We start from the raw sequence: 15,116 nt of genomic DNA, 5'->3' as shown, positions 1-15,116 counted from the left end.
AGACAGGGTTAGTTTGGGTTGAATAACACACAGACACAATGCTCTACAGCTTTACTGTACTGGTTAACTGTGGTGACAGAGACAGGGTTAGTTTGGGTTGAATAACACACAGACAATGCTCTACAGCTTTACTGTACTGGTTAACTGTGGTGACAGAGACAGGGTTAGTTTGGGTTGAATAACACACAGACACAATGCCCTACAGCTTTACTGTACTGGTTAACTGTGGTGACAGAGACAGGGTTAGTTTGGGTTGAATAACACACAGACACAATGCCCTACAGCTTTACTGTACTGGTTAACTGTGGTGACAGAGACAGGGTTAGTTTGGGTTGAATAACACACAGACACAATGCCCAACAGCTTTACTGTACTGGTTAACTGTGGTGACATGTGACAGGGTTAGTTTGGGTTGAATAACACACAGACACAATGCTCTACAGCTTTACTGTACTGGTTAACTGTGGTGACAGAGACAGGGTTAGTTTGGGTTGAATAACACACAGACACAATGCCCAACAGCTTTACTGTACTGGTTAACTGTGGTGACAGAGACAGGGTTAGTTTGGGTTGAATAACACACAGACACAATGCCCAACAGCTTTACTGTACTGGTTAACTGTGGTGACAGAGACAGGGTTAGTTTGGGTTGAATAACACACAGACACAATGCCCTACAGCTTTACTGTACTGGTTAACTGTGGTGACAGAGACAGGGTTAGTTTGGGTTGAATAACACACAGACACAATGCCCTACAGCTTTACTGTACTGGTTAACTGTGGTGACAGAGACAGGGTTAGTTTGGGTTGAATAACACACAGACACAATGCCCTACAGCTTTACTGTACTGGTTAACTGTGGTGACAGAGACAGGGTTAGTTTGGGTTGAATAACACACAGACACAATGCTCTACAGCTTTACTGTACTGGTTAACTGTGGTGACAGAGACAGGGTTAGTTTGGGTTGAATAACACACAGACAATGCTCTACAGCTTTACTGTACTGGTTAACTGTGGTGACAGAGACAGGGTTAGTTTGGGTTGAATAACACACAGACACAATGCCCTACAGCTTTACTGTACTGGTTAACTGTGGTGACAGAGACAGGGTTAGTTTGGGTTGAATAACACACAGACACAATGCCCTACAGCTTTACTGTACTGGTTAACTGTGGTGACAGAGACAGGGTTAGTTTGGGTTGAATAACACACAGACACAATGCCCAACAGCTTTACTGTACTGGTTAACTGTGGTGACATGTGACAGGGTTAGTTTGGGTTGAATAACACACAGACACAATGCTCTACAGCTTTACTGTACTGGTTAACTGTGGTGACAGAGACAGGGTTAGTTTGGGTTGAATAACACACAGACACAATGCCCAACAGCTTTACTGTACTGGTTAACTGTGGTGACAGAGACAGGGTTAGTTTGGGTTGAATAACACACAGACACAATGCCCAACAGCTTTACTGTACTGGTTAACTGTGGTGACAGAGACAGGGTTAGTTTGGGTTGAATAACACACAGACACAATGCCCAACAGCTTTACTGTACTGGTTAACTGTGGTGACAGAGACAGGGTTAGTTTGGGTTGAATAACACACAGACACAATGCCCAACAGCTTTACTGTACTGGTTAACTGCGGTGACATAGACAGGGTTAGTTTGGGTTGAATAACACACAGTCACGTTCTACTATGATCTCTCATTAAGACTGTATATTTTATTACAAATGATTGAACAACAGAGTATATAAAACAACAGAATATAATATGATATGTTTGAAGAGTAATCTCACTTGTTTTATGAGAAAGAACGAATGCCAGGACATGGCAGAGAGCATGACCTGAAGAGAGGAGAGGAGAGGAGAGGGAGAAAGAGAAGGAGAGGAGAGGAGAGGGAGAGGAGAGGAGAGGAGAGGAGAGGAGAGAGAGAGAGGGGGGGGGGGGGGGGGGGGGAGCAACATGTAGTTTGTAATGTGTCTAGTGTAGAGAAGTTGTCTTCAGGACAACCAGTTCATGGAGAAGAGAGATTTGTGGTGTAATTCTGCTGTTATACTGCCCCCTGCAGGTCTTCAACCACACAGCAGAGGGTTTTATTTGGTAATACCGTGACAAGATGTCTCTCATACGCCATGTCCTCAGTGAGCAGGGATTTACCATAATGTGAGATTTAAATTCTTCTTAACGCTTTCTCTCCTCTGTCTCGCTCCCCCTCTCTTTCCCCCTCTCTTTCCCCCCTCTCCCCTCTCTATGTCCCCCCCCCCTCTCTCTCTTCCCCCTCTTGCTCTCTCTTGCCCCTCTCTCTACCCCAACGCACCCCAGGCGTTGTCGTACCTGGGTCTGGACGTGACGGAGGAGAAGAGGAGGAAGCTGAGACAAAGTCTTATCACTGACCCACAGGGAACCGTGTCCTACGGAGGTATACTGTCTCTATAGCTACCACACACCTAGTGTCTCTATAGCTACCACACACCTAGTGTCTCTATAGCTACCACACACCCACTGTCTCCATAGCTACCACACACCTAGTGTCTCTATAGCTTCCACACACCTAGTGGCTCTATAGCTACCACACACCTACTGTCTCTATAGCTACCACACACCTAGTGTCTCTATAGCTACCACACACCCACTGTCTCCATAGCTACCAAACACCTAGTGTCTCTATAGCTACCACACACCCACTGTCTCCATAGCTACCACACACCTACTGTCTCTATAGCTACCACACCTAGTGTCTCTATAGCTACCACACACCTAGTGTATCCATAGATACCACACACCTAGTGTCTCTATAGCTACCACACACCTAGTGTCTCCATAGCTACCACACACCTAGTGTCTCTATAGCTACCACACACCTAGTGTCTCCATAGTTACCACACACCTAGTGTCTCCATAGCTACCACACACCTAGTGTCTATATAGCTACCACACACCTAGTGTCTCTATAGCTACCACACACCTAGTGTCTCCATAGATACCACACACCCACTGTCTCCATAGCTACCAAACACCTAGTGTCTCTATAGCTACCACACACCCACTGTCTCCATAGCTACCACACACCTACTGTCTCTATAGCTACCACACCTAGTGTCTCTATAGCTACCACACACCTAGTGTCTCTATAGCTACCACACACCTAGTGTATCCATAGATACCACACACCTAGTGTCTCTATAGCTACCACACACCTAGTGTCTCCATAGCTACCACACACCTAGTGTCTCTATAGCTACCACACACCTAGTGTCTCCATAGTTACCACACACCTAGTGTCTCCATAGCTACCACACACCTAGTATCTCCATAACTACCACACACCTAGTGTCTCCATAGCTACCACACACCTAGTGTCTCCATAGCTACCACACACCTAGTGTCTCCATAGCTACCACACACCTAGTGTCTCCATAGCTATCACACACCTAGTGTCTCCATAGATACCACACACCTAGTGTCTCCATAGCTACCACACACCTAGTGTCTCCATAGCTACCACACACCTAGTGTCTCCATAGATACCACACACCTAGTGTCTCCATAGCTACCACACACCTAGTGTCTCCATAGCTACCACACACCTAGTGTCTCCTAGTGTCTCCTCTTTTGCGTTTGTTGTCGCCGGGCAGACTTTGTTGAGGCCACACGCAATGTCTACCAAGAGAATCTGGAGGAGGCGGGACTAGGGCAGAAAGAGTTCATGTTCTCCTATCACGAAGCAGCTAGCTTGATGGACACCTCTGCCTTCCACTCCCCGGTAAGAAAACAACATTGACTTGTGCTTCTTGTTTCAAAGTACTGGGTTTATTAAGTTCTTGTTATGGGAGTCCTTGAGGCTCCTCCTGACTTTGAGGCTTGTGTGACTTTGTGAAGTTTGAGTTGGCGAAGAGGATTTACAGACCGTGTTTCTTAGAGGAGATTTACACCCTGCAGCAACACGAGGGAATCATCAAAAATGTCTTTAAGAGCTTCATTGTGACGGTCCCTGTCTCACACACACACACACACACACACACACACACACACACACACACACACACACACACACACACATACACACACACACACAAACACAGACTCACACACACACACACACACACAGTCTTTGAGAGCTGCCTTCCTCTAAAACGTCCATTGTAATGTTCCCTGTCAGATGAAGGGTGTGCTTCTCACATCATTGTATGCGTGAGTGTGTGTGTGCATGGGGTTTGTGTGTGAGTGTGTGTGTATATGGGGTTTGTGTGCATGGGGTGTGTGTACATGGGGTTTGTGTGAGTGTGTGAGTGTGTGTGTACATGGGGTGTGTGTGCATGGGGTGTGTGTGCATGGGGTGTGTGTACATGGGGGTGTGTGTACATGGGGGTGGGTGTACATGGGGGTGTGTGTGTGTGTGTGTGTACATGGGGTGTGTGTACATGGGGTGTGTGTACATGGGGTGTGTGTACATGGGGTGTGTGTGCATGGGGGTTGTGTACACGTACAGTCCCTAGCTCCAGTCTAACCTCATTGCTGTGTATCAGACCTTTGATTCAGATTCCTACAGTAGTGAAGAACTGGAGCACTTTCAGGCGGAGGTGAAACAGCTGCAGAACCAGATTAAACAACTCAAGGTGAACTCACACTCCTGTCCAAACATCACGTCTCTGTGTCTGTGTGTGGGTGTGTGTGTGGGTGTGGGTGTGTGTGTGTGTGTGTGTGTGTGTGTGTGTGTGTGTGTCAGTGTGTGTCAGTGTGTGTGTGTGTGTGTGTGTCAGTGTGTGTGTCAGTGTGTGTGTCAGTGTGTGTGTCTGTGTGTGTGTGTGTGTGTGTGTGTGTGTGTGTGTGTGTGTGTGTGTGTGTGTGTGTGTGTGTGTGTCAGTGTGTGTGTGTGGTGTTGTGGGTGTGTGTGAGAGAGAGAGAGCGCTGTGAATATCACATTCAATTACATCAAACTTTATTGACACTCATTTTCACAAATCCACTGCAACTGGTAGTGTTATAACCACTGGCTAAACTAATAGCTTTTCTCAACATAATTCATCACTTTCTAATTTATAACTAAATATAATGTCAATGTAATAAATCATACTGAAATGAAAATGTTGAACAAATAACATAATATATATTTATCGTTATACTGAAAAAATATATAAATGCATCATGTAAAGTGTTGGTCCCATGTTTCATGTTTCATGAGCTGAAATAAAATATCCCAGAAATGTTCTATACGCATCAAAATATTATTTCTCTCAAATGTTGTGCACAAATTTGTTTACACCCCTGTTAGTGAGCATTTCTCCTTTGACAAGATAATCCATCCACCTGACAGGTGTGGTGTATCAACAAGCATGATCATTACACAGGTGCACCTTGGACTGGGGACAATAAAAGGCCACTCTAAAATGTGCAGTTTTGTCACACAACACAACGCCACAAATATCTCTAGTTTTGAGGGAGCGTGCATGCTGACTACAGGAATGTCCACCAGAGCTGTTGCCAGATCATTTAATGTTAATTTCTCTACCATAAGCCGCTTCCAACATTGTTTTAGAGAATTTGGCAGTACGTCTAACCTCACAACCGCAGACCATGATTAACCAGCCCAGGACCTCCACATCAGGCTTCTTCACCTGTGGGATGGTCTGAGACCAGCCACCTGGACCTACATATCAGGCTTCTTCACCTGTGGGATGGTCTGAGACCAGCCACCTGGACCTACACATCAGGCTTCTTCACCTGTGGGATGGTCTGAGACCAGCCACCTGGACGACTGATGAAACTGTGGGTTTGCACAACCGAAGAGTTACTGCACAAACGGTCAGAAACTGTCTCAGGGAAGTTCATCTGCGTCGTCCTCGCCAGGGTCGTGACCTGACTGCAATTCGGCGTTGTAACCGACTTCTGTGGGCAAATGTTCCCCTTCGATGGTCACTGGCCCCTTCGATGGTCACTGGCCCCTTCGATGGTCACTGGCCCCTTCGATGGTCACTGGCCCCTTCGATGGTCACTGGCCCCTTCGATGGTCACTGGCCCCTTCGATGGTCACTGGCACGCTGGAGAAGCGTGTTCTTCCCGGATGAATCCCTCCATCAGTGCTCAGACTGTCCGCAATAGGCTGAGAAAGGCTGGACTGAGGGCTTGTAGGCCTGTTGTAAGGCAGGTCCTCACCAGACATCACCGACAACAACGTCACTTATGGGCACAAACCCACCGTCGCTGGACCAGACAGGACTGGCAAAAAGTGCTCTTCACTGACGAGTCGCGGTTTTGTCTCACCAGGGTTGATGGTCGGATTCGCGTTTATCGCCAGAGGAATGAGCGTTACACTGAGGCCTGTACTCTGGAGCGGGATCGATTTGGAGGTGGAGGGTCCGTCCGTACCCTTCCTGCAGGCTCATCCTGACAATGCCACCAGCCATACTGCTCGTTCTGTGCGTGATTTCCTGGAAGACAGGAATGTCAGTGTTCTGCCATGGCCAGCGAAGAGCCCGGATCTCAATCCCATTGAGCACGTCTGGGACCTGTTGGATCCGAGGGCTAAGGTCCCCCAGAAATGTCCAAGAACTTGCAGGTGCCTTGGTGGAAGAGTGAGGTAACATCTCACAGCAAGAACTGGCAAATCTGGTGCAGTCCATGAGGAGGAGATGCACTGCAGTACTTAATGCAGCTGGTGGCCACACCAGATACTTGACTGTTACTTTTGATTTTGACCCCCCCTTTGTTCAGGGGACACATTATTCCATTTCTGTTAGTCACGTGTCTGTGGAACTTGTTCAGTTTACTGTATGTCTCAGTTGTTGAATCTTGTTATGTTCATACAAATATTTACACATTACGTTAAGTTTGCTGAAAATGAACGCAGTTGACAGTGAGAGGCCGTTTCTGTAGTCTATAGTTTATATTGGCCACACCCCCTCTGGCCTTATTGCTTAAATATACAATGTTACTATTTTACAATGTGCAATGTGTATCAGAGTAACATTGAATTGACTTCAACTTTGTTCACAGTCCAATCACAGCCAGCCTGCTGGTTTTCCTACACTACCCCAGATCAGTCAGCCTGCTGGTTTTCCTACACTACCCCAGGTCAGTCAACCTGATGGTTTTTCTACACTACCCCAGGTCAGTCAACCTGCTGGTTTTCCTACACTACCCCAGATCAGTCAACCTGCTGGTTTTCCTACACTACCCCAGACCAGTCAACCTGATGGTTTTCCTACACTACCCCAGATCAGTCAACCTGCTGGTTTTCCTACACTACCCCAGGTCAGTCAACCTGTTGGTTTTAATAAACTACCCCAGATCAGTCAACCTGCTGGTTTTCCTACACTACCCCAGATCAGTCAACCTGCTGGTTTTCCTACACTACCCCAGGTCAGTCAGCCTGCTGGTTTTCCTACACTACCCCAGGTCAGTCAACCTGTTGGTTTTAATAAACTACCCCAGGTCAGTCAGCCTGCTGGTTTTCCTACACTATCCCAGATCAGTCAACCTGCTGGTTTTCCTACACTACCACAGGTCAGTTAACCTGATGGTTTTCCTACACTACCCCAGGTCAGTCAACCTGCTGGTTTTCCTACACTACCCCAGGACACAGAGCACAGCAAGTCGACCCAGGAGGAGGAGTTACACAACACCTCAGAGGTGAGTGACAACAAGTGGACAACCACGATGGGATACGCTGCGATACGATGGGATATGGTGGGATATGCTGCGATACGCTGCGATACGGTGGGATATGATGGGATAAGCTGCGATTCGATGGGATATGGTGGGATACGATGGGATATGGTTGGATATGATGGGATACGCTGCGACACGATGGGATATGGTGGGATACACTGCGATGCGGTGCGATACGCTGTGATAAGATGGGATATGATGGGATACCCTGCGATACGGTGGGATATGGTGGGATACGCTGCGATAAGATGGGATATGGTGGGATACCCTGCGATACGGTGGGATATGGTGGGATACGCTGCGATAAGATGGGATATGGTGGGATACACTGCGATAAGATGGGATATGGTGGGATACGGTGCGATAAGATGGGATACGCTGCGATACAATGGGATATGGTGGGATAAGATGGGATATGTTGGGATACCCAGCAATACGGTGGGATACGCTGCGATAAGATGGGATACGATGGGATACTGTCAGGTGCGTGAATGAGGACCCAAAAGCGAATTAACAAACAGAGTTTCTTTAATGATAAACACACGTGGGCTCAGATGGACAGGTAGATTCCGACAGGACAGGACAAGGTTGCAGCAAACACGATGATAGTCTGGTTCAGGCATGAGACACACAAACAAGAATCCGACAAGGACAGGAACAAAAACAGAGAGAGATATAGAGGGCTAATCAGAGGGAAAAAAGGGAACAGGTGGGAAAAGGGGTGACGAGGTAGTTAGGAGGAGACAAGGAACAGCTGGGGGAAAGCGGGGGAGAAAAGGTAACCTAATACGACCAGCAGAGGGAGACAGGGTGAAAGGAAAGGACAGAAAGACACAACATGACAATACATGACAGTACCCCCCCACTCACCGAGCGCCTCCTGGCGCACTCGAGGAGGAAACCTGGCGGCAACGGAGGAAATCCTCGATCAGCGCACGGTCCAGCACGTCCCGAGAGGGAACCCAACTCCTCTCCTCAGGACCGTACCCCTCCCAATCTACGAGGTACTGGTGACCACGGCCCCGAGGACGCATGTCCAAAATCCTGCGGACCCTGTAGATGGGTGCGCCCTCGACAAGGATGGGGGGGGGGGGGGGGGGAAGACGAGCGGGGGCGCGAAGAACGGGCTTGATACAGGAGACATGGAAGACCGGGTGGACGCGACGAAGGTATCGCGGAAGAAGAAGTCGAACTGCGACAGGATTAATGACCCGAGAAATACGGAACGGACCAATGAACCGCGGGGTCAACTTGCGAGAAGCCGTCTTAAGGGGAAGGTTCTGAGTGGAGAGCCAAACTCTCTGACCGCGACAATATCTAGGACTCTTAGTTCTACGCTTATTAGCAGCCCTCACAGTCTGCGTCCTATAACGGCAAAGTGCAGACCTGACCCTCTTCCAGGTGCGCTCGCAACGTTGGACAAAAGCCTGAGCGGAGGGGACGCTGGACTCGGCGAACTGAGATGAGAACAGCGGAGGCTGGTACCCGAGGCTACTCTGAAAAGGAGATAGCCCGGTCGCAGACGAAGGAAGCGAGTTGTGGGCGTATTCTGCCCAGGGGAGCTGTTCTGACCAAGACGCAGGGTTGCGAAAAGAAAGACTGCGTAAGATGCGACCAATAGTCTGATTGGCCCGTTCTGCTTGACCGTTAGACTGGGGGTGAAAGCCGGAAGAGAGACTGACGGAAGCCCCAATCAAACGGCAAAACTCCCTCCAAAATTGAGACGTGAATTGCGGACCTCTGTCCGAAACGACGTCTGACGGAAGGCCATGAATTCTGAAAACATTCTCGATGATGATTTGTGCCGTCTCTTTAGCAGAAGGAAGCTTAGCAAGGGGAATGAAATGAGCCGCCTTAGAGAACCTATCGACAACCGTAAGAATAACAGTCTTCCCCGCTGACGAAGGCAGTCCGGTGACAAAATCTAAGGCGATGTGAGACCACGGTCGAGAGGGAATGGGAAGCGGCCTGAGACGGCCGGCAGGAGGAGAGTTACCGGACTTAGTCTGCGCGCAGACCGAACAAGCAGCCACGAAACGACGCGTGTCATGCTCCCGGGTGGGCCACCAAAAACGCTGGCGAATGGAAGCAAGCGTACCCCGAACGCCAGGGTGGCCGGCTAACTTGGCAGAGTGAGCCCACTGAAGAACGGCCAGACGAGTAGGAACGGGAACGAAAAGAAGGTTCCTAGGACAAGCGCGCGGCGACGGAGTGTGAGTGAGCGCTTGCTTTACCTGCCTCTCAATTCCCCAGACAGTCAACCCGACAACACGCCCCTCAGGGAGAATCCCCTCGGGGTCTGTGGAGGCTACTGAAGAACTGAAGAGACGAGATAAAGCATCAGGCTTGGTGTTCTTAGAGCCCGGACGATAAGAAATCACGAACTCGAAACGAGCGAAAAACAGCGCCCAACGCGCCTGACGCGCATTAAGTCGTTTGGCAGAACGGATGTACTCAAGGTTCCTATGGTCAGTCCAAACGACAAAAGGAACGGTCGCCCCCTCCAACCACTGTCGCCATTCGCCTAGGGCTAACCGGATGGCGAGCAGTTCGCGGTTTCCCACATCATAGTTACGTTCCGACGGCGACAGGCGATGAGAAAAATACGCGCATGGGTGGACCTTGTCGTCAGAGAGGGAGCGCTGAGAAAGAATGGCTCCCACGCCCACCTCTGACGCGTCAACCTCGACAACGAACTGTCTAGAGACGTCACGTGTAACAAGGATAGGAGCGGATGTAAAACGATTCTTGAGGAGATCAAAAGCTCCCTGGGCGGAAACGGACCACTTAAAGCACGTCTTGACAGAAGTAAGGGCTGTGAGAGGAGCTGCCACCTGACCGAAATTACGGATGAAACGACGATAGAAGTTCGCGAAGCCGAGAAAGCGCTGCAGCTCGATGCGTGACTTAGGGGCGGGCCAATCAATGACAGCTTGGACCTTAGCGGGATCCATCTTAATGCCTTCAGCGGAAATAACAGAACCGAGAAATGTGACGGAGGAGGCATGAAAAGTGCACTTCTCAGCCTTCACAAAAAGACAATTCTCTAAAAGGCGCTGGAGGACACGTCGAACGTGCTGAACATGAATCTGGAGTGACGGTGAAAAAATCAGGATATCGTCAAGGTAAACGAAAACAAAGATGTTCAGCATGTCTCTCAGGACATCATTGACTAATGCCTGAAAGACAGCTGGAGCGTTAGCGAGGCCGAAAGGAAGAACCCGGTATTCAAAGTGCCCTAACGGAGTGTTAAACGCCGTCTTCCACTCGTCCCCCTCCCTGATGCGCACAAGATGGTAAGCGTTACGAAGGTCCAACTTAGTGAAAAACCTGGCTCCCTGCAGGATCTCGAAGGCTGAAGACATAAGAGGAAGCGGATAACGATTCTTCACTGTTATGTCATTCAGCCCTCGATAATCTATGCAGGGGCGCAGAGACCCGTCCTTCTTCTTGACAAAAAAAAACCCCGCTCCGGCGGGAGAGGAGGAGGGGACTATGGTACCGGCGTCAAGAGCTACAGACAAATAATCCTCGAGAGCCTTACGTTCGGGAGCCGACAGAGAGTATAGTCTACCCCGGGGGGGAGTGGTTCCCGGAAGGAGATCAATACTACAATCATACGACCGGTGTGGAGGAAGAGAGGTGGCCCTGGACCGACTGAACACCGTGCGCAGATCGTGATATTCCTTCGGCACCCCTGTCAAATCACCAGGCTCCTCCTGTGAAGAAGAGACAGAGGAAACAGGAGGGATAGCAGACATTAAACATTTCACATGACAAGAGACGTTCCAGGAGAGGATAGAATTACTAGACCAATTAATGGAAGGATTATGACAAACTAGCCAGGGATGGCCCAAAACAACAGGTGTAAAAGGTGAACGAAAAATTAAAAAAGAAATGGTTTCGCTATGATTACCAGAAACAGTGAGGGTTAAAGGTAGCGTCTCACGCTGAATCCTGGGGAGAGGACTACCATCCAGGGCGAACAAGGCCGTGGACTCCCTTAACTGTCTGAGAGGAATGTCATGTTCCCGAGCCCAGGTCTCGTCCATAAAACAGCCCTCCGCCCCAGAGTCTATTAAGGCACTGCAGGAAGCTGACGAACCGGTCCAGCGTAGATGGACCGACAAGGTAGTGCAGGATCTTGAAGGAGAGACAGGAGTAGTAGCGCTCACCAGTAGCCCTCCGCTTACTGATGAGCTCTGGCTTTTACTGGACATGAAGTGACAAAATGACCAGCAGAACCGCAATAGAGACAGAGGCGGTTGGTGATTCTCCGTTCCCTCTCCTTAGTCGAGATGCGGATACCTCCCAGCTGCATAGGCTCAGCTCCCGAGCCGGCAGAGGAAGATGGTAGTGATGCGGAGAGGGGGGCAACGGAGAACGCGAGCTCCTTTCCACGAGCTCGGTGACGAAGATCAACCCGTCGCTCAATGCGAATAGCGAGTTCAATCAAGGAATCCACGCTGGAAGGAACCTCCCGGGAGAGAATCTCATCCTTTACCTCTGCGCGGAGACCCTCCAGAAGTCGAGCGAGCAAAGCCGGCTCGTTCCAGCCTCTGGAGGCAGCAAGAGTGCGAAACTCAATAGAGTAGTCTGTTATGGATCGATTGCCTTGACATAGGGAAGACAGGGCCCTGGAAGCCTCCTCCCCAAAAACAGATCGATCAAAAACCCGTATCATCTCCTCCTTAAAGTCCTGATACTGGTTAGTACACTCAGCCCTTGCCTCCCAGATTGCCGTGCCCCACTCACGAGCCCGTCCAGTAAGGAGAGATATGACGTAGGCGACACGAGCAGTGCTCCTGGCGTAAGTGTTGGGCTGGAGAGAAAACACAATATCACACTGGGTGAGGAACGAGCGGCATTCAGTGGGCTCCCCAGAGTAACACGGCGGGTTATTGATTCTGGGCTCCGGAGATTCGAAAGCCCTGGAAGTGGCCGGTGGATCGAGGCGGAGATGGTGAACCTGTTCTGTGAGGTTGGAGACTTGGGTGGCCAGGGTCTCAACGGCATGTCGAGCAGCAGACAATTCCTGCTCGTGTCTGCCTAGCATCGCTCCCTGGATCTCGACGGCTGAGTGGAGAGGATCCGAAGTCGCTGGGTCCATTCTTGGTCGGATTCTTCTGTCAGGTGCGTGAATGAGGACCCAAAAGCGAATTAACAAACAGAGTTTCTTTAATGATAAACACACGTGGGCTCAGATGGACAGGTAGATTCCGACAGGACAGGACAAGGTTGCAGCAAACACGATGATAGTCTGGTTCAGGCATGAGACACACAAACAAGAATCCGACAAGGACAGGAACAAAAACAGAGAGAGATATAGAGGACTAATCAGAGGGAAAAAAGGGAACAGGTGGGAAAAGGGGTGACGAGGTAGTTAGGAGGAGACAAGGAACAGCTGGGGGAAAGCGGGGGAGAAAAGGTAACCTAATACGACCAGCAGAGGGAGACAGGGTGAAAGGAAAGGACAGAAAGACACAACATGACAATACATGACAGATACGCTGCAATAAGATGGGATATGGTGGGATACGCTGCTATAAAATGGGATATGGTGGGATACGCTGCAATAAGATGGGATATGGTGGGATACGCTGCGATAAGATGGGATACGGTGGGATATGGTGGGATAAGATGGGATACGGTGGAATACGGTGGGATATGATGGGATACGCTGCGATACGCTGCGATACGATGGGATACGCTGCGATACGCTGCGATACGCTGCGATACGCTGCGATACGGGGGGATACGCTACGATACGGTGGGATATGATGGGATACGCTGCGATACGCTGCGATACGATGGGATACGCTGCGATACGATGGGATATGGTGGGATACGCTACGATACGCTGCGATATGGTGGGATACGCTACGATACGCTGCAATACGGTGGGATATGATGGGATACGCTGCGATTCGATGGGATATGGTGGGATACGATGGGATATGGTTGGATATGATGGGATACGCTGCGACACGATGGGATATGGTGGGACATGGTGGGATACGCTGCGATACGGGGGGATACGCTACGATACGGTGGGATATGATGGTATACGATGGGATACGCTGCGATACGGGGGGATACGCTACGATACGGTGGGATATGATGGGATACGCTGCGATACGATGGGATACGCTGCGATATGGTGGGAAATGATGGGATACGCTGCGATACGCTGCGATATGATGGGATAAGCTGCGATTCGATGGGATATGGTGGGATACGATGGGATATGGTTGGATATGATGGGATACCGTATCCCATCGTATCCTATCGTATCCCACCATATCCCATCGTATCCCATCGTATCCCACCGTATCCCACCGTATCCCATCGTATCCCACCGTATCCCATCGTATCCCATCGTATCCTAACCTTATCCCACCGTATCTCATCTTATCCTATCATATCCTATCGTATCCTATCGTATCTTATCGTATTCTATCGTATCCTGTCGAATTTTATCATATCTTATTCTATCTTATCATATCTTATTCTATCTTATCCTATCGTATCTTATCGTATCCTATCGTATCTTATCCTATCTTGTGCTATCTTTGCCAGGCATAGTTGTATTAACACACTCATTATTGCTCTTTTTCCTTCACTCATTCCCTCCCTCTCTCTCCATCCCTTCCACCCTCTCTCTCCATCCCTCCCTCCCTCATTCCCTCCCTCTCTCTCCATCCCTCCCTCTCTCTCCATCCTTCCCTCCCTCATTCCCTCCCTCTCTCTCCATCCCTCCCTCCCTCCCTTATTCCCTCCCCATCCCTCCCTCCCTCATTCCCTCCCTCTCTCTCCCTCATTCCCTCTCCCTCCCTCATTCCCTCTCCCTCCCTAATTCCCTCCCTCTCTCTCCCTCATTCCCTCTCCCTCCCTCATTCCCTCTCCCTCCCTCATTCCCTCTCCCTCCCTCATTCCCTCTCCCTCCCTCCAGAAAGCGTGTGCGACGGTGGAGGAGAACAGTCGTCTGAAGACTCGTATGCAGGTAATATTTATCCACTAATAAACCCCTAAACAAGACAAGAGACTTCACCCCCACAGCTGCTCCATGGTCTCTCTGTGTACAGTTTGTGTACTCATGTAAATGTCTGCAGTACGGCTGGTATGTGTCCCAAGTTGAATTTCCGTTGGAAATGGGAAGTTGAATTTCTGTTAGACCTTGGGTACATCTTCATCTTCTCTTCTTCTTCTTCTTCTTATTCTTCTACCCCTGCAGGTAGCGGAGGCAGTGCAGAGAGACAGACAGAGTAACAGTGCAGAGCAGGACTATGAAGAGGTCATTACACTGCTAGAGGCTGAGATCAAAGACCTGAAGAACCAACTGGCGGGCAAGAAACAGAAGGGTCTGGAAGCTACTAAGGTAGACTTAAAACCAATTAATGGAAGAAAAGACTAGAGTCGTCTGGGTGGGCTGCAGACACAA

General features: G+C 49.6%; 1 protein-coding gene across 7 annotated transcripts in view; it reads left to right on the top strand.

Moving 5' to 3' along the window:
* Positions 1 to 15,116, top strand: part of LOC110487124 (syntaxin-binding protein 4) — a 141,615-nt gene that overhangs the window by 117,907 nt on the left and 8,592 nt on the right. For all 7 annotated transcript variants that reach the window (XM_090197665.1, XM_090197666.1, XM_090197664.1 and 4 more), the window contains exons 13-19: positions 2,330 to 2,426; positions 3,643 to 3,770; positions 4,534 to 4,623; positions 7,001 to 7,078; positions 7,547 to 7,636; positions 14,628 to 14,678; positions 14,910 to 15,053. In XM_090197665.1, the coding sequence (XP_090053791.1) occupies positions 2,330 to 2,426; positions 3,643 to 3,770; positions 4,534 to 4,623; positions 7,001 to 7,078; positions 7,547 to 7,636; positions 14,628 to 14,678; positions 14,910 to 15,053 (678 nt within the window). The remainder of the gene's footprint in view (positions 1 to 2,329; positions 2,427 to 3,642; positions 3,771 to 4,533; positions 4,624 to 7,000; positions 7,079 to 7,546; positions 7,637 to 14,627; positions 14,679 to 14,909; positions 15,054 to 15,116) is intronic.

The sequence above is a fragment of the Oncorhynchus mykiss genome, chromosome 13 (genome assembly GCF_057628025.1).
Source record: "Oncorhynchus mykiss isolate SJ-2025 chromosome 13, ASM5762802v1, whole genome shotgun sequence".
Classification (NCBI taxonomy): Eukaryota; Metazoa; Chordata; class Actinopteri; order Salmoniformes; family Salmonidae; genus Oncorhynchus; species Oncorhynchus mykiss.
Note: the sequence above shows the minus strand (reverse complement) of the source record. Positions and strands in the feature narration are given on the sequence as shown.